At 45.7% G+C, this 24579-nt stretch overlaps 1 protein-coding gene and 1 long non-coding RNA gene across 23 annotated transcripts in view; both read left to right on the top strand.

The window, feature by feature from the left end:
• Positions 1–8906, top strand: part of LOC148001479 (uncharacterized) — a 34364-nt gene extending 25458 nt beyond the window's left edge. The window contains exon 2 of the long non-coding RNA XR_015637198.1: positions 8670–8906. This is a non-coding gene — a long non-coding RNA (uncharacterized LOC148001479). The remainder of the gene's footprint in view (positions 1–8669) is intronic.
• Positions 8907–9667: 761 nt separating this feature from the next.
• Positions 9668–24579, top strand: part of Ehbp1 (EH domain binding protein 1) — a 253134-nt gene continuing 238222 nt past the window's right edge. For 9 of the 22 annotated variants that reach the window (XM_087583559.1, XM_087583557.1, XM_087583555.1 and 6 more), the window contains exons 1-2: positions 9668–9711; positions 10831–11241. In XM_087583559.1, coding sequence (XP_087439685.1) covers positions 11138–11241 — 104 coding nt within the window. In that variant the 5' untranslated portion in view covers positions 9668–9711; positions 10831–11137. 22 annotated transcript variants of the gene reach the window in all.

Here is a 24579-nt window from a genome sequence, read left to right as displayed (position 1 = left end):
TTGAAAGTCGACTGACTGACTGCTGCAAGCGTATGCAAAGCAGTTCCTGCCACACCCATAGCACAGCCCTGTGGCAGCAGGGCAGGCTTGAGGAAGAGAGGTGCCTTAACTCTGGGAACTGCCCGTTTGGATAATGATAATTTTGTAAGCTATGATTTATGCTGGGGCATACACACTGCACACAGAAGCGTGCTCCTCACGATAGGCCCGGGCAATGGTGGCTGGCTAAGAACTTGTTAAAGAATGTAAGTTAAACGGTTAATAATATGTGCCCTGTTCTTGTTTTCATTCTTCAAGAACAAGCACAGATTTCAAATATGGTCAACTTATTTCCTCTCTCACATGTGTAACTTTAGCCAAATGAGGTGCCTCTTTTTCTACCCTGAAGCCGGTTAGTTACTAGGGGAAAAAAAGGTACTTATTTATTTAGCTGTGCATGAGTGTGTGTGTTTGTGCGTGTGTATGTGTTTGTGTGCCCCCATGTGTGCTGCCTGCCCGCCTGTGTGCTACATCCATGCATGCAGATGCTTGCGAAGGACAGAGGATGTCATCAAATCCTCTGGATCCAGAGCCACATTCTCTGCACGGGCAGTAAGTGCTTGAAACTGTCGAACTGTGTCTCCAGCACTTATATGTTTTTTAAATAGGCAATGGGACCCAAATAATGACTGACACTTATTTTAAGGACTTTCTCAGTAGGCGTGACTCAAAACAGTACCTTATTCTGCATCTAGAAGAGACTAAATGTGTGGGCTAGGGAGATGGCTCAGGTGTTAAAGTGTTAACCAAGCAGGCAGACCGGAGTTCAAATCCCCAGAGCCGAGGTAAAGGCCAGGTGGTCAAGGTGACCTGCCTGCAATTCTAGAGTCATTTGAGTTACATTTACTCTATGTTTGAGTCAGAGACCCTGATACGACCTCAGAGAACACGATGTAAGAGACATGGAAGATGACTGTTAACACTGGCCTTGGGTCTGTGTGTACACACATACACCTACACACGTGAAAACATACATGCAAACATGCACCTCTCTCACACACGTATACACAAAAAGAAGGAAAGAATTAAAAAGGAAGCAGATTAAACTTATCTGAGAGTTAGAATATCATAGTTTTAATATTAAAGATCAGGTTTTTTTTTTTTTAGAAGAATGAATCATGATACAAAACTTGGGTCTTACCCAGAGAAAGAGATCATTGATATGTTGTTATTATTGGGGATGTTTAAAAATAGAATCCCAGAGTTGCAAGAGAATATAAAGAAATAACCAGCAGCTTTCATGTTAAAAGGAGACCTGGAACGGATGCTGTGACACCCATTCTTCCTGCATTTGGCCTGGAAGTTTTACCCCCATTACCCTACCCAGAAGATTGCCAGACTGTACCAAGGAGACCAGCCCTCTGAAAGCTGGGCTCATCCTATCAGTCAGCTCCTATGTGAAAGCGTCACCAAAGGGTTGCTTCTCCTCCCCTGTGAGTGTCTGGGTTTGGCAAGGTTCTGTCTCATCCTATCTCCCTGTTCTCTGCTTTGTTGGTATGGGGGTGTCTCCCATAACATTACACTGTGGGAGCGTTTTCATGGCTAGCCGAGATTTTTCTTTCTGGCCTGTCCCATCTTACTCAATTATTTCAGAAGATACTATGTTATTTTGTACACACTAAATATAGCCATTGCGGAATTACGTTGAGGAACACATGCACTGGGTATTTGTAATATCTAGCGATCTGGAACGTAGTCTTATTACAGACGAGGGAGAAACGAAGCTAAGGTGAGTTTATTATATAAAATAAATATATTATATATTATATAATTAAAGATTCTTCAGGAGGAATGACCAGTGAGCCATAGTTAATAGTCTCTAATTTTCTACTCACTGAATTTTGTAAAATCTTTCTCAGAAAGAGCCCCCAGTTCAACGGAAACCTCTGTGGTCCGTAGCAACTGCAGGAACTGACCACTGAACTTGCAATGCACAAAGGTTCTGTAATAGCAGCACCCGCCTTGACATATACAACAGTACGGAGTAGGACTCCGCCTCCATGAAATTATCTCCAGTAATCTGGAGACTCAGACTGAGAACAGGGTGCAGATTTATTGATCTCTAAAATCAGGGGTGATATCTAGTTGACCCATAATGGCTTTGCGACCTTCCTCTATTCCGACTTACGCCTTAGCATTTTATTAGCGTTTTGTTAGCATTTTGAGGATCTACATTAAAGATATTTTAAAGTTTTGTTTTATGAGTATTGAGGTTTGAGTAAAAATGTTCCCCATGGGTTCATGGGGAGTGGCACTATTAGGAAGTGTGACCTCGTTGGAGTAGGTGTGGCCTTGATGAAGGAAATATGCCACTAGGGGGTGGGCTTTGAGATCTCAGCTACTGAAACCAGGCCTAGCTTTATTCTCTCTTCCTGCCTATCCAGATGTAGACCTCTGTTACCGCTCCAGCACATGCCTGCTTGCCTACTGTCATGCTCCCTGTCATGATGACAATGGAGTAAACCTCTGAACTGTAAGCCATTCCCAATTACATGTTTCCCTATAAGGGTTGACGCGGTCATGGTGTCTCTTTGCAGCAGTAGAAAGCCTGAGACAGTGAGCGTTTTGCTCAAATGCATGTCTACAGGACATGCCTGTGCCCACGGAAGCCAGAAGAGTGTGTTGGATCCCCTGGAACAAAGGATTCTGGGAATTGAACCTGGGTCCTTTGGCTCAGGCAGTGCTCTTAATTGATAAGCCCTCTCTCTAGCCCCAGATATCTATATTCTGATGTCATTGCCTGCACTGTATTCTTGAGGATTTCTAAGCTGTCTAATCATTCCCTGTGCTAGTTAAGAATATAACCGGCCGTGTGAATCATTGGTGTAGGTACACAAGTTTCTGTATCTGCGTGAGTTTAAAGGCGGTCAAGGATGTTCTCTTGCTTCTATCCCAGAACTCAAGAGGCAGAGGTAGGAGAATCATGAGTTTAAGGCTAGCCCAGACTACCTACAGTTTTAGCATACAGTTTAGGTCCTAGACATAGTACCATCTCAGACCATCGTGCAAAGGTTCCTTTACAGATCTGTCCTTGGGCGAGTTGGATAAAGCAATTTCACAAGAGAATATACAGCATTGTTAGGTTTTTTTTAAAAGATGATTTAATTGCCCATCCATCAGATAGGATCCCACATTACAGCCTGGTTTGGCTTCAAATTTACAACCTTCCTGCCTCTGCCTCCCAAGTATTAGGTTTAGAGGTGCATGGGATGGTGACTGACCAGTGAAGCTTTTCTAAGCTTTCACATCAATCTGAGCCTTTGTAATAGAAGGTAGAACATGTTTTAAGTATTCTTTTAGAATTATCATATAAATACAACACACATTCCCGCCCCCCTCTCCTGGTATATTCTCAATCTAAAGAAAGTCAGGTTTGCAAAACAATACTTTTTCCATTACTCTTCCAAATCTCAACTTTATGCCCCAATACCTGCATGGGATGTGTCTTGGTTAGGGTTTCTATGGCTGAAAAGAGACACCATGACCAAGGCAAGTCTTGTAAAGGACAACATTTAACCGGGGCTGGCTTACAGGTTCAGAGGTTCAGTCCATTATCATCAAGCATGGCAGTGTCCAGGCAGTCACCGTTGCTGGAGGAGCCAGGAGTTTTACGTCTTGATCAGAAGGCAATCAGGAGAAGACTGTCTTCCATGTGGCTAGGAGGAGGGTCTCTAAGGTCACCCCAACAGGACACACTTCCTTCAACAAGTCCACACCTCCTAATAGTGCCACTCCCTGGGCCAAGCATATGCAAACCACCACAGGGTGGCATATGCGTCATTGCTGTCAGTGTGGCAGAGCCTGCATCTCAACAGAGAAGGCTCACATGACATCTGGGTGACAGGGCAGATGAAACACTTCATTCTGGCTTTGCATTTGCTATGCCGACTCCTCTCAAGATTTTAGATTAGATTTTATAAGTGTCTAGCCTCCGACCGCCCCTGAGTTCTTTTCGCCTTATCAGCAGGGCTCCTTGTGTGGGTCCAATGCCTTGGTACCTTTTTAGATAATTAGGAATTATGCTGAATCGTCCAGAGCCTCGATGGTTCCCTACACTGTCCACTGTGGTAGTCAGTTGTTTATATTACAGTTAGTTATACTGTGGTAATTACGATGGATTAATACTAAAACTCAAGCTACTCAGTTGTTTTTAAAGGTATATGTTTTTTATTGGATATTTTATGTATTTACATTTCAAATATTATCCCCTTTCCCATCTATCCAGTCCCCACTCCCAGCTCAACACCTTATCATTCCGCTACCTGGGTCATCGCGCCTCCACAGGACCAAGGGCCTCTCCTCCCATTGATGCCAGACACGGCAATTTTCTGCTACATATGCGGCTGGAGTCATGGGTCCCCCCATGTGTACTCTTTGGTTGGTGGTCTAATCCCTGGGAGCTCTGGGGGTTCTGGTTGGTTGATACTGTTGTTCTTCCTATGGGGTTGCAAACCCCTTCAGCTCCTTCAGTCCTTTCTCTAACTCCTCCATTGGGGTTCCATGCTCAATCAGATAGTTAGCTGCAAGCATCCATTTGTATCAATCAGTAAAGAGGATGGTTTTTTTTTTTTACAGATTTTAAAAATTTTATGTATATATGAGTACACTGTAACTGTCTTCAGACACACCAGAAGAGGGCATCGGATCTCATTACAGATGGTTGTGAGCCACTGTGTGGTTGCTGGGAATTGAACTCAGGACCTCTGGAAGAGCAGTCGGTGCTCTTAACCTCTGAGCCATCTCTCCAGGTCCAGCCAAGCTACTCAGTTTTATTAACCAGTCTTTAAGTGTCCCGACGGTCTCAAGTAGCTTATGGATATCTATTGGATAGGCAGGTATAGAATGTTTTGTGTATCACTAAAATTTGATTGGATTGTGTTATTTTTAAGTTCTGGTAGGTTGTCCTGGTCCTTTATTCCCTAAGGGGTTTGCACAAAACAGAAACAGAACAACTAGCAGCCAGAATAAAAAGATAAAGAAACAGGGAAATTACTTGTAAAGTTTAGCTCAGTATATCTAAAACTGTGATAATGTCGATGAGTAACCGGTGTAAAATAGTTAATAAGGTATATATTATGTTTTCTTATACACAGTGACTCTTTGAAAACACTACATATTTTATACTTAAAACAATATCAATTTGGACCAGTCGCATTGTGTTCAGGTCACTTGTGTGACTAGAGGGTATTGTGTGGAGCAATGCAAATCGCTTAGATTCTATTCCATTATTCTCCAAAGGATAAGTCTTTGCAGACACCAAGGGGTTGAGGATCCCATTTTTCTACATTCTGTTCTGTTCTGTTCTATTCTATTCTATTCTATTCTATTCTATTCTATTCTATTCTATTCCATTCCATTCCATTCTATTCTATTTCTCCCCTGAAACAATGAGCAAAGGGCAGCTTAAGTGGAGTGGAGATGTAATGGTAAGGTCAGCTTGGGGTGAGATATTTAAGAATGCCACAGGGTAAAAGGAAGTATTTAGAAAAACTGTAAAAACCATTGGTTAAAATTTCAAAAGCATTGGTTTGCCACGGAGGGGTTTTTTTAGGTTATAAAAGTTGAATTGTGCCCCCCTCAATGGCTTTACAACAATCTATTATGAGTTCTAAGCTGCAGTAATGTCGTTGTGTACAGCATAACTGGTATGGTAACTGGGAAAGGGCAAACACCTGTAGTGGTGTAATCTGGAGCAAAATGTGTTCTAAGTCGCAAATTCCAGCAGTACTTTAATCCTGCATTAACACTGCTGACAATTTCTAAGTAAAACCCAAAGAGAAGAATTTTGTGACCAGGGAAATTAACAATGATGCAAGCCTATAGCTGCATATCCTAGATGATAATCTTTATTTTGGGCGTCTCTGCTGTGAAAAGCTGGTTCATTGAAAATAATTTGTGTCCTTTCCTAAATCCATATCACAAAGAAGGTTTGAGATCTGTGCATGGTATTCCCCACTTATTGTATTTATGCTTGAAAGTACTTACAGGCAAAATTTAATTTTTAAGAAAATATTGACTCTTCTGTTCAGTAAAATTAAAATTTTTGCAGCCATTTTTCTACATTCCATTATATTCTATTACATGCAAATTAAGCCTGGGACAGACTTGATGCTAAATCAAGCCCCATGTAAACTGTGAGCTAGAAAGGGGCAGCAGAAACAGGGCAGGAATCCCGGAAGGAGGAAGAGTGGTCAGGAAAGCCTTCAGGAAAAAGTAACTTTGTGGCTTGTCAGATGATTCCAGTTAACCTGGCTTGCAGGGTGGTCATGAGGAATGAAGGCACATAAACACTAAGTAATTATCATAAAGTCTCAAATCCACCCAAATTTTTGGTATGCACTTGTATCCACAGAGTTACTGTGTGAGGAATGGTGGTAAGTGGACTGTCTGAGGGCCCTTAGCTTTCCAGGCAGAGACATGTTATGCCAAGTAATTATTTGCTCAGGTATTCTTGAAAACGTTTTGCTTTTGTCTTGTTTAAGTTTGCTACTAAACATAACATATACTAGTATCCCTTGTCTATCTACTTTGTGACGGGCACTTTATGTTCGTGTTTCAACATCTGGGTGTGCCTCCTGGTTTTACAGGCTAGGAAATCCCATCTTAGAAAGGCTAAGTCATTTCTCCTGCACACACACTTGAGATCTGTTTCTGAAAATTCTTTGAGAATAGAAACTTACTTTAATGTGCTATTAATAGTGTTTAATATGGTCATTATTTGCTAGTACTTAATTGTCGGCTAAGCAGACCAAACAACCTTGGAATAGTCTGTATTTAAAGCTCTCCAATCAATTTAGCTGCTAGACAGGTTATTTTTAAAGTATTGTGTGGAGAGGCGACTGCTGCTTGCAGCTCTCAGCAGCCAGCCCATGCACTTGAGCTCTGCAGCAGAACAATGTTAGACTTCTGTAGACAATTTAACTCTTTCCACAGCTACCTTGCTGGCTAGAAATAAAAGTAAAGTTTACAGTCAAGAAAAATACTAAGCTGGGTGTAGGGGCGCATGCCTTTATTCCTAGTACTCAGAAAACAGGCAGCCAGATCTTTGTAAATTGGATGCCACCCCAGTCTACATAAATAAAGAGTTCCAGGACAGCTGGGCCACATAGAAAGGCCCTGTCTCAACATCAAAATAACCACCACCACCACCACCATCATCATCAACAACAACAACACAAAACAAAGACTACTGGTCTCTTGAAATACTTTACACCTCGAGGGAAGAGCTGTATAGATCTGTTTCCCTCTCTCCTTCCTCCCCTCCCTCCTCCACCCCTCCCTCCTTTCTCCCCTCCCTCCTCCACCCCTCCCTCCTTCCCCTCCCTCCTCCACTCCTCTATCCCTCCTTCCTTCCTCCCCTCCACCCTCCACCCCTCCCTCCTTCCTCCCCTCCCTCCTCCATCCCTCCTTCCTTCTCCTCCCTCCTCTACTCCTCCATCCCTCCTTCCCTCCCCTCCCTCCTCATCCCTCCCTCCTTCCTTCCTCCCCTCCCTCCTCCACCCCTCCCTCCTTCTCCTCCCTCCTCCATTCCTCCACCCCTACTTCCTTCCTCTCCTCCCTCCTCCACCCCTCCTTCCTTCCTCCCCTCCCTCCTCCACCCCCCCTCTTTCCTCTCATTCGGAACATTGCTCTTTAGATAGTTTCTTTACAATGAAGTACCCTCTTTATGTACCCTCTTCCTTTAAGGAAGAGAAAGGATAATAAACTAGACCAGACTGTCCACATTAGAACATTTGAGTATTTATGATAAAGAATAGTAAGGAGAGTCTAAAAAACCCTGATTATCATGTGAGTTCTTAGATTTAGATGAACATAGTTTATGACCACTTCTATAAATTATCCATTGAAAAGGTCTATACACACAATACCTATTAACGAAGGAGAACATATTACTTAGATCATAATGGCATAATGATATAGAGTCTGAGAACTCTATAATGTATATAAAATAAGAATACATCGTTTTGCTTGAATTAAGACTGTAGCAAAACAAGCGATATCTGCCCCATTTGCTATAAGATGTACTTTTTCTTAGACAACTCTCTTTTCCTGAGAGTCGAAATGGAATTAGGTACTGGGTTCAAGCCTCCCCTCTGTGTCTCCTGGGTGTATACCATCCGACTCATGCTTCCTACTCTATACATCGGTCTCACAACCTCCTCTTTTCCCCTCCTCCAAAGCATCCTCCCCAGAACACCAAAAATTTTAAAGTCAGTTTAACAAATTTGCCTCCAACTTTAATACAGCTAGGAAGTAGCCTGAAAAGAATGTGTATTTTGCCTTTTCCACACTTGCTTCCACCTCCTTCCTTCCCAAACTCTGCTGAGGATCTCATTCCTTGCTGAGGAATTGCTGAGTTTTACTTTTTTGACCATTCCCTCTCAGCTCCCCCTCTTTTCTTCTCCTCTCCCCTCCCCTTTCCTTTCCCTGCCCTCTTCTGTCTCCCCCACTCCCCTTCTCTCTCATACCCTCCCACCCCTTTCTTAGGCACATCCGTAGGCCCATTCTCAGTTAATCTGACTTTACTGTTAAGTCCTGAAAAGTTGTAATTTTATCCTTCGTTCTTTCTCTATATCCGAGGTCTGTGAAACGTCTAAGGCTGAAAGAAAATTTTTGTGTTTTTGGTACAGAATGGATGTTTCCTGCCCCTTGAGAAAGTATCTATAGCTTTCACAACCTCAAAATGGATCTTGTAGCCGGGCCGAGCTTCACGCCTGTGACGATAAGGGTGTACCTAAAACCCCAGCGATCTCAGTAACCTGGATGTTGAAGCAGGAAGATCATGAGTTCGAGGGTAACCTCTGGCATGTCAGCTGCCCGAGACTTTGACTCTTTTAATAGACGTAAACACCACTGCTCTCAAACTATTAAGTTGTTTTGTCCTCTCCCTTGCCTTTAACCACCATATAGCCAACCACTCCCTAATCCACCCACAGCTCATACCAGGGGATAATGAGACCTCAAAGGAACACGACAATGTAAGATTCAAAGAAATGCTGAGAATGAGAACAAGAAGAGACTGTACTGTAAACATTTTATGTCCAGCTCAGCCCTCCTTGAACCTGGGTCAGGAGCCTGGCAAGGTCAGGGGAAAAACTCGGAAAGAATTGAGTGAAATAAAGGCTGCGCGTGCAAAATCGCTGGCTGCTAGTGGCGCAGGAGAGGAGCACTCAGCTCGTGGGTGGGGATGGAAGAGAATAGGAGAGAAACCACAGCACCTCAATGTCCCTGGCAGCCGCTAGAGTCAGACTCCGCACGGTTCCTACAGCAGAAGCCAGAAACCCTGCCCTGCAGCCACGGTGCCTTTGACGGACAGCTACCTACAGCAATCGCTTTCCAGTTCACTATAAACATCCTTACTCTTCCCGCCTTCCGCTGTCCTCCCAACCATTCCAGGGAATGGGCGGGATTGTCCTTCGTGATTTACAATTTTTTTTTTTTTTTAAGGAAAAGGGTAGACCCAGCGGGTTCCACCTCATGAAAAAAAACCCCTCGCGGTCTGGGGGTGGAGCCCTTGTGATCGGCATGAAGATCTACCAATGGGACGCACCTCCAGACTTAAGTCCCGCCCACAAAGGAGGCGGGGCTCCCTCAGATTCGGCCAATGGTGGCGGGGCGGACCGAGGTTGAGTCGCCGTGGGTAGGGTTAGTGTGAGAGGTGCGGCGGGGGAGGTAATGGTGGTGGTGGCGGCCGGGGAAGGCGGGGGAGGGGGATCTGGGCGCTGAGCCGCGGCTCTGGCAGGGCTTGCTAGGGCGGGCGGGCGATCGCAGGGCGCTCCGCCGGGGAGGGGGCGCTGCGCCGGGAGGGGGCGGGCGTCGTCCCCCCGGGAAGCTGCAGACCCCGGCTCCCGCAAAGGAGCGCCGCGCCGGGCTTCGCTGTTCCACGCGGCTCCAGCGGGGATGGAGGACTCGGTGGCGGCGGCTGCTTCTGAGGCGGCGGCGACCGAAGAGCTGCTCTAAGGAGGGGACAGCGGGATTAGAGGTGTGAGGAGGGCTTGGAGTGGACAGGCGGAGGGGTTGGGGTTCGGGGACAGAGGCTGGTATCTAACGGCAAGGTTTGGGTGACAGGGACCGCGGCTGGCAACGCCTGTCTCTGCGGAGGCAGGGGTCTGCACTCGGTGCGTGAGGAGATGAGGCTCAGGCCGGCTGTCCCTGATGGGGGAGGGAGGCACTGCACCCCGCACTGCCCGTTGGCCAGGCTGGTCATCGCTTCAAGCCCAGGCAGGAGTTTCCATTCCCCTCCTCCTGGCAGCCAAGGTGAAGGGGAAGCAAAGTGGCCTGGAGCTGGGACCTTGCCCTCCCTGTGCCGTGAGATTTCCCTCCACTCCTAGTTCTCCATCCATTTCCCTATCCTACTGAACCAGCATTTCTCCCTGCAACCCGGGTTGTTCTAAGCACACATTCTGAGGCTCGAGGCTATTAATTATCGACTGAAAAATAAAGTTTATTTAAAAAATACTCCACTCCTCCTAACTGGTGGTAGATATCAATCAGCATCACCGACTTTCCCGCCCTGTTCTCCCTGCGATGCTAGGTAGGGTAGGCAGGGCCCGACTGGCATCTCTCAATTGTTGGTGCTGACAACCTGGTGTGTTGCCGCCTGTTTTCAGTGTGATTTGTCATTTCTTCCCTGGTATCTTGCATCCTTGATGTTACTGGCTTTTGAGGCCGGTGTTTTGTTTCATTGTTTGAAAACCATGCAGATAACAGAGGTTGTTGCCGTCTTATCTAACACTTCTCATGCTTCTGTCCTCATATTCTTTCTCTTTTTGTCTGTGTTTTGCTTTTCAGTTCTCCAGAATCCACGTCATATATATAGCCCCTGAGGTGGAATGGTGATGTCTCCGTGAGGGAACCTCCTCTCAGTCATCCTGTCCTGTACATCAACTGTTCTTGACTGGGCCGTTCATCTAAGATAGGATTGACCCTGTGAAACAGGGAGAAGACCTATGGACTCCAAGCGTCATCTCAAGTTATAGTTTTTTTTGTTGAAAGCACAGACATACATGCAGAGCGCTTGTGCTTTGGACCCTCTGCTGTATTAGAGCTGCTGTGCTGCTTCTGCTCCAGAGCTGTTCCAGTCTACTGACCTATCACCATGGCTTCAGTTTGGAAGCGACTGCAGCGTGTGGGAAAACACGCATCCAAGTTCCAGTTCGTGGCCTCCTACCAGGAGCTGATGGTTGAATGTACGAAGAAATGGTAAGATTGGCTTAGGGGTAGATTGAGGTCTTGTTGCCTAACCACCTTGAAGCTCGGACCGTGGGTCTTTTGTAGCCAGTTTGCCTTGCAGTGGTACACAGTGTGTAGAAACCGGGCAAGGTGCAGGCACTCTAACAAGTACTGTGTGTGTGCTGTTGCTGCTGGCACGGTCCCTGTGGATTTCAGTTACCCCGTTCCAGAGTGTCTCAGAGGACCGCAACCGAGAACACACCTAAGAAGCGTAGTTTGGTCTTCTGGTCATGTATCATTGGTGCGAGAATAACTTTTATTTTTATGACTTCAAAAAGAGAATGAGTGTGCATATATTTTAACGTGACACGTCTCAACATAGAAATTTTTATTCTATAGACTGGCTATAGAAAAGTTTTGTTTTGTTCTTTTTTTTTTTTTTTTTTTTGCTTAGAGAATTTTTCAGTATTTGAATAATGGAATGCCAGTGCACACACAACCTTAGACATTCTCTTGTGAAGTGCTTAGTCAGGCAACTGTATTTTCTCTTAATTGCCTAATGGGATACATTTCTTGGCAGGACTTGGGGAAGCAATTAGTAGCAGTGGTCTGTCATTTGCCTGTTCTCTTTCCATTTGAGGAAAGTAAATTTAGGGCTTTCTTTTACTGCTGGGAACGATAAGAAATGAGAATCCTTATATACTGAGGGGGAAAAAGGTGATCTTAAGTGTTTTGAATTTTGGTTTATTATAACGGCTAAGCACTATTACAAGGAAATAATTCCATTTCCTCAAGGACTGTAACCTCACGCTGTCAGTAAGCTCACTTCCAGTGTCGTCTTCTTGCTAACGAAGACGGCTTGCACTGCCACCCCCCAAGCATTCTTAGTTTTGTCTTGAGTTTATAAGGAATGTTATTTTAAAGTCAATTCAAGAAATATATATTCATATATGTGTGTATCTGAATGTATGAAGTCTGCCTGGTTTATACACATATTGCTGGCTTAGAGACAGAAATGGCACCCTCCCTGCCCTCAAGCTGCTCATGGGCCCGCGTGAGAAAATGTACATAACTCTACGTTGTGATGGGTTCAGTGACGTAAATGTTTGTTCCCACCCAGCTGGATATCCCGGGGGACGTTCCTTCTGTAACTCAGCCCCCATGTGCAGAGTAATGGTACCACTTCATAGACGGTCAGATCGGTAGAGCAACGACATAGTAAATGCCCATGAAACGCTGGAGTTTATCTATAGGGTTCACAGAGTACAAATCAGTGACAGGACTGCTAGTAAGGGAGCAGGCGGTGCCTTTTTCTGCTTTCCTGGGATCTAAGCTGAGTGTGACCTCATTTTAGTGTATTTTCTTTTACTTTTATTAGGCCAGGCTGGCTCAGGGATTCTGTCTTCACCTCCCCAGCACCAGGGTCCCAAACTCTCGGCTTTCTACATGGACGCTGGGGAGTGAACTACTCAGGTTCTTACGCTGTGCGCAGGCGCAAGTCCTTCGCCGATTGAACTATCTCCCCGGCTTCGGACTGAATCTTAGAGAATCTTAGTTATACATCAAATCAGAGAGGGAGAAGCGAGGAACATTTTAGAAAATCCGCTTATTTAGACAACCTACAGCAGGATACGTGCTGGGAATTCAGGTAGTACAGCTTTTTATCACGAGGCTTTAAGTATACCCCGAGGGCCGGGTGGGTCAGGGCATCCCTGTAATTATAGCATAGGCTGAGGCAGAAGGATTTCAAGTTTCTGATCACTCTGGGATCCAAATTCAAACCCTGTCCTTAGATAAGAGTGTTGAGTGAGGAAAATGACAGGTAGGGCATTTGAAAGCCTGGAAGAATTCAATCATATAAAGTCCTATGTTATCGGCAACTTGGGTGCCTTAGTGTGTTGGTGATGGGGTCGCTGTGGAAGTTTGGAGATGAAGAGATGTTTAGGTCTGTAATTGGCTATGGTGTGGAAAGGGTGGGTAACCAAGGCAGTGTTAGGAGTGTAGCTGTCGATAAGGTGAGGAACGGTGTGGGCCAGCTAGTGGCAGAGGGTCTGGAGGGCATCCACTGGAAGAGCACTTAGAGTGCGGGGAGGAATGGCGGGAAGGAGAAGGAAAAGTTTAGATGGACACCAGGCTTCTGCCTTTGAAGGTTGTCTACTATCTCTGATTCTTAACTTGGAGGTGTACTGAGAATCTAATTTTGAGACAGAGTCTCACTGTAAGACCAGGCTGCTTTCAAACTCAGATTCCTTAGCCTCTGTGTATGAGCTCTGGGATTATAGGTGTGAGCCCCCATACTTGACCTGATCTCATTTTCTTTCTTTTTTTAATTATAAATGTTTTCCCACACAATATATTCTGACTATGGTTTCCCTTCCCTCTACTCCTTCCAGTTTCTCCCTTCCAGATCCACACCCTTTCTGAGTCTCCTTAGAAAACAGTCATTTGAGGGACAATAATAAAATAAAACAAAAAGAAAGGAACAGGACAAAACAAACAGAAGGAAGACAGCCCAAGAAAGGGTACAAGAAACAGTTATAGACTCAGAAGCACTGGCAGAGACACACCCCTTCGTACACTTAGGGATCTCATAAATACACAAAACTGGAAGCCATGATATATACGTTAAAATCTGAAGGGTAAAAAATAAATCAATAAATAAATGGTTTGCGTTGACCGTCGGGCACAGCCTACCTTAAGAGTGGCCTGTTTCCCCAGGCTTACTCCCATTGGAGAACACCATTTTTTCATTTGCAAGAGGCTACCAATTGGGGATAGCTTCTGGGTTAGGGATGGGGCTTCTGTCCACTTCTCCTTTCAGCTCTAGGATGCCCTGTGGTGTAGACCTTGCTTGCTGTATCATCTCGGTGAGCTCCGGTGAGGTTATCCTGCTGGGTTTAGAAGGCCTTGTTTCCCAGGAGCCCCCCATCCCCTCTGGCCCTTACCCCTTTAGCTGAGCATCCCTGAGCCCTGAGGGGAGGGATTTGATGGGGACATCCTCTAGAGAGCTGAGTGTTCTAAGGACTCTCATTATCTGGATATCATCCCCATTGTGGGTCTCTATGTGTGTTCCCATCTACTGCAGGAGGGAGCTCTTCGGAGGACGGCTGAGCAAGGTACTGATCTGTAAGTGAGGTGGACTGTTTGCTCCTTTAGAGACTGCTAATATTTGGTTGTCCCCTAGGTCTCTGGCTATCTAGTCTCTGGTTTTGGACACCACCCCATGGAGTGGCCTTACATCAACCAGATACTGGCTGGTCACTCCGACAAGCTTTGTACCATGGCCGCATTCGCATTCCTTGCTGGCAGGATGCCATTGTGGATCAGAGGGCTTGCAGCTGAGCTGGTGTTTATTTCTCTTTGGTTAGCATGCAGGCTACCTCTGGTTCCAAGAACGCCAGCCAATGGGGTTGAAGACTCTAGAGAGGCACCAGCTCCACTTCCCATGTTCAGTGAGCCGTGTGGGTGTTATTTCCAGCAACAGGGCCTTGCCATCAGGTTGTGGAGAGCAAACAGCAGCCCGGGTCGTTTAGGGTTCCCACCAATCTCATTTCTTAGCTGCGTAGACATTCAGGTTATTTTCCAGTTAAGAGGGAAAAAAAAATCAGTTTATTCCTGGGTTTGGTGGTATTCACTTAGAATCTTAGTACTTGACAGATTGAGGCAGGAAGATGAGGAATTCAAGGGTGGTCTCTCTTACAAAGCCAGTTATAGGTTAGCATGGGATTACGTGAAACCTTGTTTCAAAAAAACCAAATGAAGTAAACATAAATAAACAAAAATCATTTTCTTGTGGGGCATGGCGGTTTGTATGTGTCATCTAGCTATGAGGGAAGCTGGAGCAAGAGGGTCATCCTGACGTGAGGCCATCTTACGCTAGAGAGATACTTTCTTGAAAAACTAACCCCTACCAAAAAAGAGAAAAATTTGTCCTATAATCTGTAGATTCCCTTGTGTCCTTCTTCCCCTGGGCCACATTTACACCATTGTTAACACCTCTTAGGGCAGAAGCACTAGTGAAAATCAAACTTGATGATAGCTGAGTAGGTGGCTTGATTTCATTAGTCACAGTCATTAAGGGCCTGGCAGTTAAATCAGAGTCTATGATTAGAGACGGACTTAATACTAGAAGCACTCCAGTGCTCCGTAATTTTCAGACGACAGTACCAGATTGTGTAATCTTTGCTGGGTGACAGTGCAGCAGCCAGGAACACCTGTTGCTCTTGCTGTAGAGACCTTGGTTTGGTTCCCAGCACCCACACAGAGGTTAGTTACCCAACTGGCGGTAACTAACTCCAGGGAGTCCATTGCATTCTTCTGACCTCCGTAGGCACCGGGTACACAGGTGGTGTACAGACATGTAGGCAAGCTTCCATACACAGAAAAATAAATAAATAAACAAATATATAAATCCTTAGTAAAAATTCAATTTAAAGCTAATAAGGCGATAGTGCCTATGAAATCATGTATCTCTTTGCTTTGCTGTATAGGAATTTTACTTGTAAGTGGATCCTTCAGTAGAACTTTAAAGAACTTTCATTATATAAAACTTGATTATAATCAATTTTAGTTAACATCTCTTTTGCTTTAGAGTCCTTGTGAAAATATAAATCGGGCCCAATTTCTAAACTCATATGCTATCACTTTCTCTTTTTTCCCATTCTTTTCATTCTTGATTTAAATACTTGCCAGAGCTCAGATTATTTTATACGAGTGCTAAATTTAAAATCTGTTCCGAGTATGTAAAAGCAGACTTGAACACACAGTAAGGATATTTTTGTCAGCCACGTTTGCACTCCTCTCATTATCTAATCACTTACTTACTCTCCCAATCCGGGGATTAAACTTTGGCCTCTGCGTGGTAAATAGGTGCTCCCTGCCTTGCAGCTGCTCCCAGGCCTACTGCGATGGTTCACTCATTACTCCAGGGGTGTGGGGAATGAAAGTAGAGGAGGAACTTTAGAGGTTATAGCTGAAGAGTGAGTGATAGTAAGGACGGGTTATGAATATAGTCAGGACGAGAAAAAGGAGTGGTGTAATTAGAGAAGAGAGGATAAACTGCGCAAAGGAAAACAGGATTTCATTAGGCCTCACGAGCGCCCAATGCTTCGTGGGGGTGGCGGCCTAGGCACATGGGTGCCATTACCTTTTAGAACCTCACTACTTAAACGTCTCCCTGAGATTCAGGCATTTGCAATGCCCAGGAGCCAGGACTTCACGAGCCTTTCCCCCTGGGATTTTGACTGGCTCGCTCTTGTGCAGATCTTACACAGGAAGCCACAGCCACGTTGAGTTTATAAGAACAGCTCTATCACGTCCAGTGCTGTAGTGTTTATTTTAATAAGATGTCTGGTACCTCTGACTCTTACAGTGTTCCACCCCCTCTTCTGTGACGGTCATGTATGTGTGATGTAGATGTCCCACTTAGAGCTGAGCACTCCACGGTCTCCTGTTCTCTTCATTTTAATTCGTGGGTTCTGTAAAATGACTTATGGGCAGTTTCATACTATGTTAATTTGGTAGTCAGCCTGGGAAGAGGGAAACTCAGTTAGAGTCACCTCTGTGAGACTGGCCTGCAGACATGTCTGTAGGACTTTTTCTTGATTGCTAATTGATGTTGGAGGACACCGCCCACTGTGGGTGCTACCAGCCTTACACAGGTGGGCCTGAGCTGTGTAAGTGTGAGAAAACTGAAAGCAAGCCAGTTTTTGCTCTAGTTTCTGCCTCAGGTTCCTACCTTCAGATTCTTGCCTTGAATTCCTGACTTGGTTTCCTCAATGATGGGATGCAAACGACAATCCAAATAAAGTCTTTGTTCAAGCTGCTTTTGGCCACTGTGCTTTCACAGCAACAGAGGCAAGACAGGACACAGCACAGCTCTAGTAGACTCCTTAGGACCTCAGCCCTACTCAGCCACAGGTCTTAGTCCCAGTTAATGGAGCCAGGTTTTAGTTCTGTTTTGTGGAGTGGGCTTTTTAATACAGCCAGAAAGTGATTATTTATCCCCATAGCATTTGAGTGATTTTTGTACTAGTGGAGGTGTCTTGTCTGGCCAGTTGTTGCCACAGCTTGCAGGGTTCATGGCCGGGGAAGACTGTTGAAAACTTCATCTCTCAGGTGTCCTGCGTAGACCTCCTCCAGTGCTTGCTAGTCAGATAAGTACTGGTTTGATTTCTCCAGGTCCCCTGACTCAAGTGCATGTTATGCAATATGAAGACCTTAATCTTACCCTCAAATTTCTAGGAGGTAGCCAGGAGCAATGGCAATGGCCTGTAATCATTCATTCATTCATTCATTCATTCTCTATGTATGTATCTGTCTGTCTATTTCTGGTGGCTCTGGAAAATAGCTCTGTTTGTATAACACAAGCCCAAACCCACCATTACCATCATATAGATTAAGGCATGATTTATACTTTTTATAGACAAGAAATGCAGAATTGTTTAGGTGCAGAACTGAGTGAGTTTTGGCAAATGATGTTCTGGTGCAGCTTGAAGTAAACAGATGGGAAGTGCCGCAGATCCAACAGGCCGCAGGTCATGGAGTAAGCCTAGGCCATCAAGGACTGTAGAGGGTCGGGGTCACAGATGAGGAGAAGGTTTTGGTGGGAGAAATCAGGAGGGTTTTTGAGACATCCAGATGAAGATCTTAATTAATCAGTTAATTTGTAAGGGTCTCACCCACGGGAGAAAAGAGGGTGGAGCCTTCAAGTATATAACACAGTTGTGGCACTGAGAGCGATGTCAGAGGAGTGTGGTGGATGACGGCCTTGGAGAGCGATGTCAGAGGAGTGTGGTGGACGGAAGCTTACACTGGTGTCTTAGTTAGGGTTTCTGTTGCTGTGGAGAGATACCATGACTACAACAACTTTTATGCATTTAATTGGGACCGGCTTACAGTTTCAGAGTGTTTTTCCATTATCGTCATGGAGAGAGGCGTGCAGGCAGACATGGTGCTGGAGAAGGAGCTGAGAGTTTTACATCCTGATCTGCAGTAGCTGAGGAGACTGTGTCACCCTGGGTGTTGCTCGAGCACGTGAGACCTCAGAGCCTGCCCCCAGAGTACCTCGCTTCCTCCAACAAGGTCACTGTAGACATACATTTTTCTCAACCTACTTTAGTAAGCGTTCAACCTCCCCTCTAGCCACCCACCAGAGGCAGTGGAAAAGAAAAATTATTAGGACACGGGGGGAAGTGGACCAGTTTAGAACTAGTTGTTTGAGGGCGAGGCGAATCTTCATTGTCAGGACATCAGCAGTTCAGTTTTGTAGCAAACACCAAGTACGAATCAGCAGCTGCAGTCCAGTCCTCTGGGCAGTCACCACACACGAACCAGCAAGGGCAGATCAATCCAGACAAAACCGCAAGGCTCACCAACCTACCCAGGGCTGTGGAAGTGGTAAGAAGCCACAGTAACCTTACAAGAAGTTCTTTGGTGAGTTTCTCCCTATGAAGTTACTACAGGTAGAGCACAGTAATACGGTGTGAGGTGAACTAGTACCTGTGTGAGGAATAGTGAGGCAGAGCAAAGCCAGCCAATGTTTGAGCTCTCACTGTCTGTAGGGGTCATATTTATATTCCTTCTGAACATCATGCGTCTGCTCCAGGAAAACATCCTTTCACATTCTGCCTTTGCAAGACATCCTTATCTCTCTGTGCCTCAGCAAAGCAAAACATCATTTGACATAACTGACTTTCCAAAGAAACCAGAAGTTTCCACTTCAGGCCACACTTAGTTTCAACTAATATATATATATATATATATATATATATATATATATATATATATATATATATATATATATATTGTGTGTGTGTGTGTGTGTGTGTGTGTGTGTAAAGACAAGACTTGGTTACAAGTGACTAATGCTTAGTGTGTCTGCTGTCCTCTTAGACAGAATCAAGAGCTACACACAGAGCTGTGAGGGTGTAAGGAGAGAACTGGTGTGAAAGTGTCAAAGTGTGAATGAATTGACTCAAATATAGGATGGCTGGCTTGTGCCGAGGACCTTGTAACTCTGCTCAGAACGTAGAGGGACGCAGACACCAGGGTCACAGACTTCAATCCAGTTAGTGTTTGGTCAGGAATGTAGAGTCCAAGGAGAGAGGGACAAGAGAACGGAGAGTGGGTGTGTGACAGTGTTAGAACTGTGGACCGACAGATGTAGGCTGGAGCAGGGGAAGATCAGGGCGCAGGTGCGAGATACCTGGTGAAAAAGTGAGGCCTGTGATTACAGAGCTTACAGAAGTGGAAGGACTGTTGGGGTAGAGGCCACAGGGTGAGCCAGGCAGAAGGACAGGAGGCTGAGATCAGAGATGCTTGACTCCTGGAGGATGTGAAAGACACTACTGTAAGGTCCAGGTGCCGATCTCCTCGGAGTAGATGGCTCTCGAGGCTAAGAATGAACACACACGCTGATATACTTGTAATGAATCTGCTATGTCTTAAAATGTAACATGTGTTTGTTTCTGTCTTTCTTAAAAATTTAAGAACATATTTGACCAAGTCTGCTCTTGTACAGTGACTCTAACTATTAAAGTATGGCTATTGATAAATAGTGACCGAGACGCAGTGGAGGAAAAGATTTTTGGAGCTGAGAAGAACCCATCATATCTGTTTGCCCCTATAGAGAGACTTTTAGAGTCTAAAATGTGGGCCAGATTATTGTGATAGCTCTTGACGTTTAAGATAGGGAGGTTCTAAAATCTTAACTGAGGGAGAGAGATTGCGCAAAACATAGAGGCTCGAGGGCCATTGTTCCATTGCTTCTGGAGAGATGAAGAATTTTGTTGTTGTTGTTGTTGTTTACTCTTTGTGTTGTAAATTATGTGACTCGTTTATTTCTTGAAAAAGAAATCCAACTTATCCCCATTTCTCCCGCAATAATCATGACTTCAGTAGTACCAAGTAGTCAACTAGGTTTCCATTACCAGGTATAGTATTCCTTTTCCATTCTGGTCTTAAGTCATATCAGAGCGCTGTCGGTTACTGCCACTACTGTACCCTTAGTGTTGTTGTGCTGGTCAATGATGCGGTTCAGAAAAGTCACAGCCAGATAGGACTGTTACTACCCGCTTCTTCTGGAAGCTCGCACAGTGCCTTTTGTTATCACGAGAGCTAGTTCTCTCTCTCTCTCTCTCTCTCTCTCTCTCTCTCTCTCTCTCTGTGTGTGTGTGTGTGTGTGTGTGTGTGTGTGTGTGTGTGTGTGTGTGTGTTTAGATCATAGGACAATTCTTTGGGAGTCATTTCTCTCTGCTGTGATCCAGGGAGGGAATACAGGCATCCAGGCTTCTGGCAAATTGTTCTACCCAATGAGTTGTTTACTAACTGACTCTCAGTGTGCTAACTTGCCTATACTTATATGATAGTGGTCTTAGGGGGTAAAACCAGAATTGATACATGTAATGCCTTATTCAGATTTGAAATACTTATCTATTGTGAAGTACGCCTTCACAAAATTCAGCTCTGATTGGTTATTTAAGATGCATAATGGAGCCTTTTAAACGCCATAAGTGGCCATAACTGTTTGTTTATCTAAATGTTTAATTCTGCCTATGACTGTGTATACCTTTAGACTAGACAAGAGTTGACAAATGCTGGCTTGGTCAACCACCTCTAGTTGTTGTAAAGTACAACCATGTACATTCTTTTACCTTTTATCTGTGGTTTCTTTTAATCTGTGGTAGAGAATTAAGTTATTGCCACCTAGATTGGGTAGCTGCAAAGTTTAAAGTCTTTATTATTTGGCCCTTCAGGAAAAAGTTTCTCTGGGTGTAGTGGCTCACATGAGTAATCCTAACACCACGAGGCTGAGGCAGGAGGAGTTCAAGGCTAGCCTAGGCTACAAAGAGAGTTCAGGTCATCTTGGACTACAGAGTAAACTCCTGCTTTAAAACAAACAAACAAGCAAACAAGCTAACTAAACAGTAAACACAAGGAAGCAATAGAACAGAAAACCCAGAAAGTTCACTCAGTGCTGCTCTGTGTCAGAGAGTAACTGTGTAATGGCCTATTATTCTAACAACTCTGGGGAACATCCAGTTCTGCGAATGTACAAATCGCATGCATTTCCTGGCAGTGTGGACTTGAACAAGTAATGTCTCAGCACCTGATGTCAGAACGGGGCTCTTCTCTGTGCTTTAGCCTAGGGTTCTTTGGGAGGCAACGAAAACAACACTGAAGAAACCGAACAGGTCTAACTTAGAATGCGTTTGTTCAGTAAGTTACCCATTGATATTCTCGTCCACTCTGATGGGCAGAGTTACAGAAAGCAAGAAGACTGAAAATGTAACCTGAGCATTAAGAGTGTTCTGAAAAACACTGAATTGGTTTAGAGAGAGCAAATAGTAAACCAAGGAGTCTGGAGCGTTGGGCTGGAATGGGTCCTTTTGATAATATGTTGGCGCTTGGGAAGAGGACTACATACTTTTGTTTCTGGAGCAAAATCAATTCATACAGTTTTATAATTCTTTCTTTAGCAATCATTTCAAGTAACTGTGTGGTAAATACAGGAACTTCATATTTTCTGAGTAATTTGTCATTGTTGTGTGTGTGTCGTGTGTGTATGTGTGTGTCCTATGGCAGTGACACACTCTCCATCCTTCGCTTGTCTTTCCTCTGTCTCTCTTCCCACACCCTCTCCAAAGCCTTAAGCAAAGAGTGCGCTCGCTCCTGCTGAACTCTAGGCCAGCCTAGACTTAGTGCTTTATTGTATGTAGTGTTTTAAAATTTTTAAAAATTATGTGTGTGTGTGTGTGTGTGTATGTGCATGTGCCTGAGGTTAGAGACATCCCCTAGAGCTGGAGTTACAAGTAGCTGTGAGCTGCCTGATGTAAGGATCGGGAATCGAACTCAGGTCCCCTGCAAGAACAGTACTTGTTCTTAACCACTGAGCCGCCTCATCATCTCACAAAAACAGTTTTTCTTCCTACGATTTTTAAAAAGGAGCCAGGGAATAAATTGTATCTTTTTTTTTTTTTTTGTAGTAACTGTGTTATGTTTCATTAAATCTTGATTTGCTTACTTTTAAAAGTTAGTTTTAAAAAGATTATGGGATGAAATTTTAAGGGATTAAGTGGAAAAAAATTGCTCATAGGGTTTAGTTTGGTCCTAGTTTTGCAGTTAAAATGCTCTGAGGACTAATGCTTGACATTTCCAGAAATGTGCTGTTGATGCATCAGATGTGTTCTCATTTTGTAGGACATTTCAACAAAAGAGTCACTGAAGTAGTTCACTGTATGATTTAAAAATAGTCCAGTGTTCTAAGGGAAGAGCGGCCCAACACTGAACTGAGTGCTCAGTAAGGATGCCGATATCCCACGTTAGGATTATTGCGTAATGTCTTAAAGGACGTTGAGCCTGAAGTGCAGCGGTGAGCGCGGTGGACCTCTGCTTTGTTCCTTACCCGCAGTGTGGTACTGTGGCTGGGCTCATGGGCACCTGAAGGTTGCCTTTGGTCCGTTTGACTTCCCAAAACCTGCAGCATTATTATTAAGTCTAGAACTGCTATTTTAAAACACTTTTAAAATTTAAAAGTATAAAATTGGCCTTGATTCAAAGTACGGTAAAGGTTCATCCCCTACATATGTCCAAGTTTGTCCGCTTGAGAGTTTAAAATCGCTGTGCTGACTTAGAGCCATAGAGAGCCATAGAGAGAGGTCTTAGCGGAGCAGGAGGGCCGGGGTCTCAGCGGAGCAGGAGGGCCGGGGTCTCACAGGAGCAGGAGGGCCGGGGTCTCACGGGAGCAGGGGGGCCCCGGGGTCTCACGGGAGCAGGGGGACCTCACAGGAGCAGGAGGGCCGGGGTCTCACGGGAGCAGGGGGGCCCCGGGGTCTCACAGGAGCAGGAGGGCCTCACAGGAGCAGGAGGGCCGGGGTCTCACGGGAGCAGGGGGGCCCCGGGGTCTCACGGGAGCAGGAGGGCCGGGGTCTCACGGGAGCAGGCGGGCCCCGGGGTCTCACGGGAGCAGGAGGGCCGGGGTCTCACGGGAGCAGGGGGGCCCCGGGGTCTCACGGGAGCAGGAGGGCCGGGGTCTCACGGGAGCAGGGGGGCCCCGGGGTCTCACGGGAGCAGGAGGGCCGGGGTCTCACAGGAGCAGGAGGGCCGGGGTCTCACGGGAGCAGGCGGGCCCCGGGGTCTCACGGGAGCAGGAGGGCCGGGGTCTCACGGGAGCAGGCGGGCCCCGGGGTCTCACGGGAGCAGGGGGACCTCACAGGAGCAGGAGGGCCGGGGTCTCACGGGAGCAGGGGGGACCTCACGGGAGCAGGAGGGCCGGGACCTCACGGGAGCAGGGGGGCCCCGGGGTCTCACGGGAGCAGGGGGGCCCCGGGGTCTCACGGGAGCAGGCGGGCCCCGGGGTCTCACGGGAGCAGGCGGGCCCCGGGGTCTCACGGGAGCAGGAGGGCCGGGGTCTCACGGGAGCAGGGGGACCCCGGGGTCTCACGGGAGCAGGCGGGCCCCGGGGTCTCACGGGAGCAGGAGGGCCGGGGTCTCACGGGAGCAGGGGGACCCCGGGGTCTCACGGGAGCAGGAGGGCCTCACAGGAGCAGGAGGGCCGGGGTCTCACGGGAGCAGGAGCTCAGGTACTGCTGGCCCCTGGGGAGAAATCCACTGGACACAGACTTAGCAGAGTTTATCGGCAAAGGAGAAACACAGTGGCTTAGGTACTGGTTCTTTCTTTAAAACTTGACCTAAAGAGGGTTTTTATTATGACCCCCAGCCCCCAAACCCTAGGAAAAATGAAATAAGGTGTAACTGGGTGTGGTGGCATAGCCCTAAAATCTCTGCGCTCAGGAGGCCAAGGCAAAAGCACTGTGACTTGGAGAGATGCCAGGCCTTGTCTGCATAGTGAGACCCCAAGTAAAAGTAAAGAAAAGAAAGCCATAGAATTATTGTTGAATTGGTAATATTTCTGTTGGCTTTCAATGAAATTTCTTTAAGATAGTATGGTTGGCACAACGAGGTTCTCTCATCTGGTTTAAACCAAGAGCATAACTTGGAAAATCTAGAAGAATCGCCATTTGGTAGAAAACTGGTTCTGTGCTGTCCGTCCAAGAGTAAATAATCTTTAAATTAAGCAAACATCCTACTTTAGTCCTTCATTGCGTTAGTCCACACTTGACCACTCACTACCACATGCAGTTAGGGCCTTGCACAGAGTCAGGTCAGTGTTTCTGAAGTCTGTGTCATGGGTGGCTGTCCTGATAGTCTGAGTCACTTTCAGGATTCCAAATTGCCCATGAGCATGACATTGGGTTTTACACCTCCTGCATTTTATTCTTTCTCCAGCTCTTTGCTCCAGAAAAGGTTTGCCAGGCCCTGGGAGACACTTCCTGTTGCTAATCCAGAGATGTTTGCAAATTAAGGGTT

The sequence above is a fragment of the Rattus norvegicus genome, chromosome 14 (assembly GCF_021556685.1).
Source record: "Rattus norvegicus strain SHRSP/BbbUtx chromosome 14, alternate assembly SHRSP_T2T, whole genome shotgun sequence".
Classification (NCBI taxonomy): Eukaryota; Metazoa; Chordata; class Mammalia; order Rodentia; family Muridae; genus Rattus; species Rattus norvegicus.
This window is presented reverse-complemented; position numbering and strand designations above follow the sequence as displayed.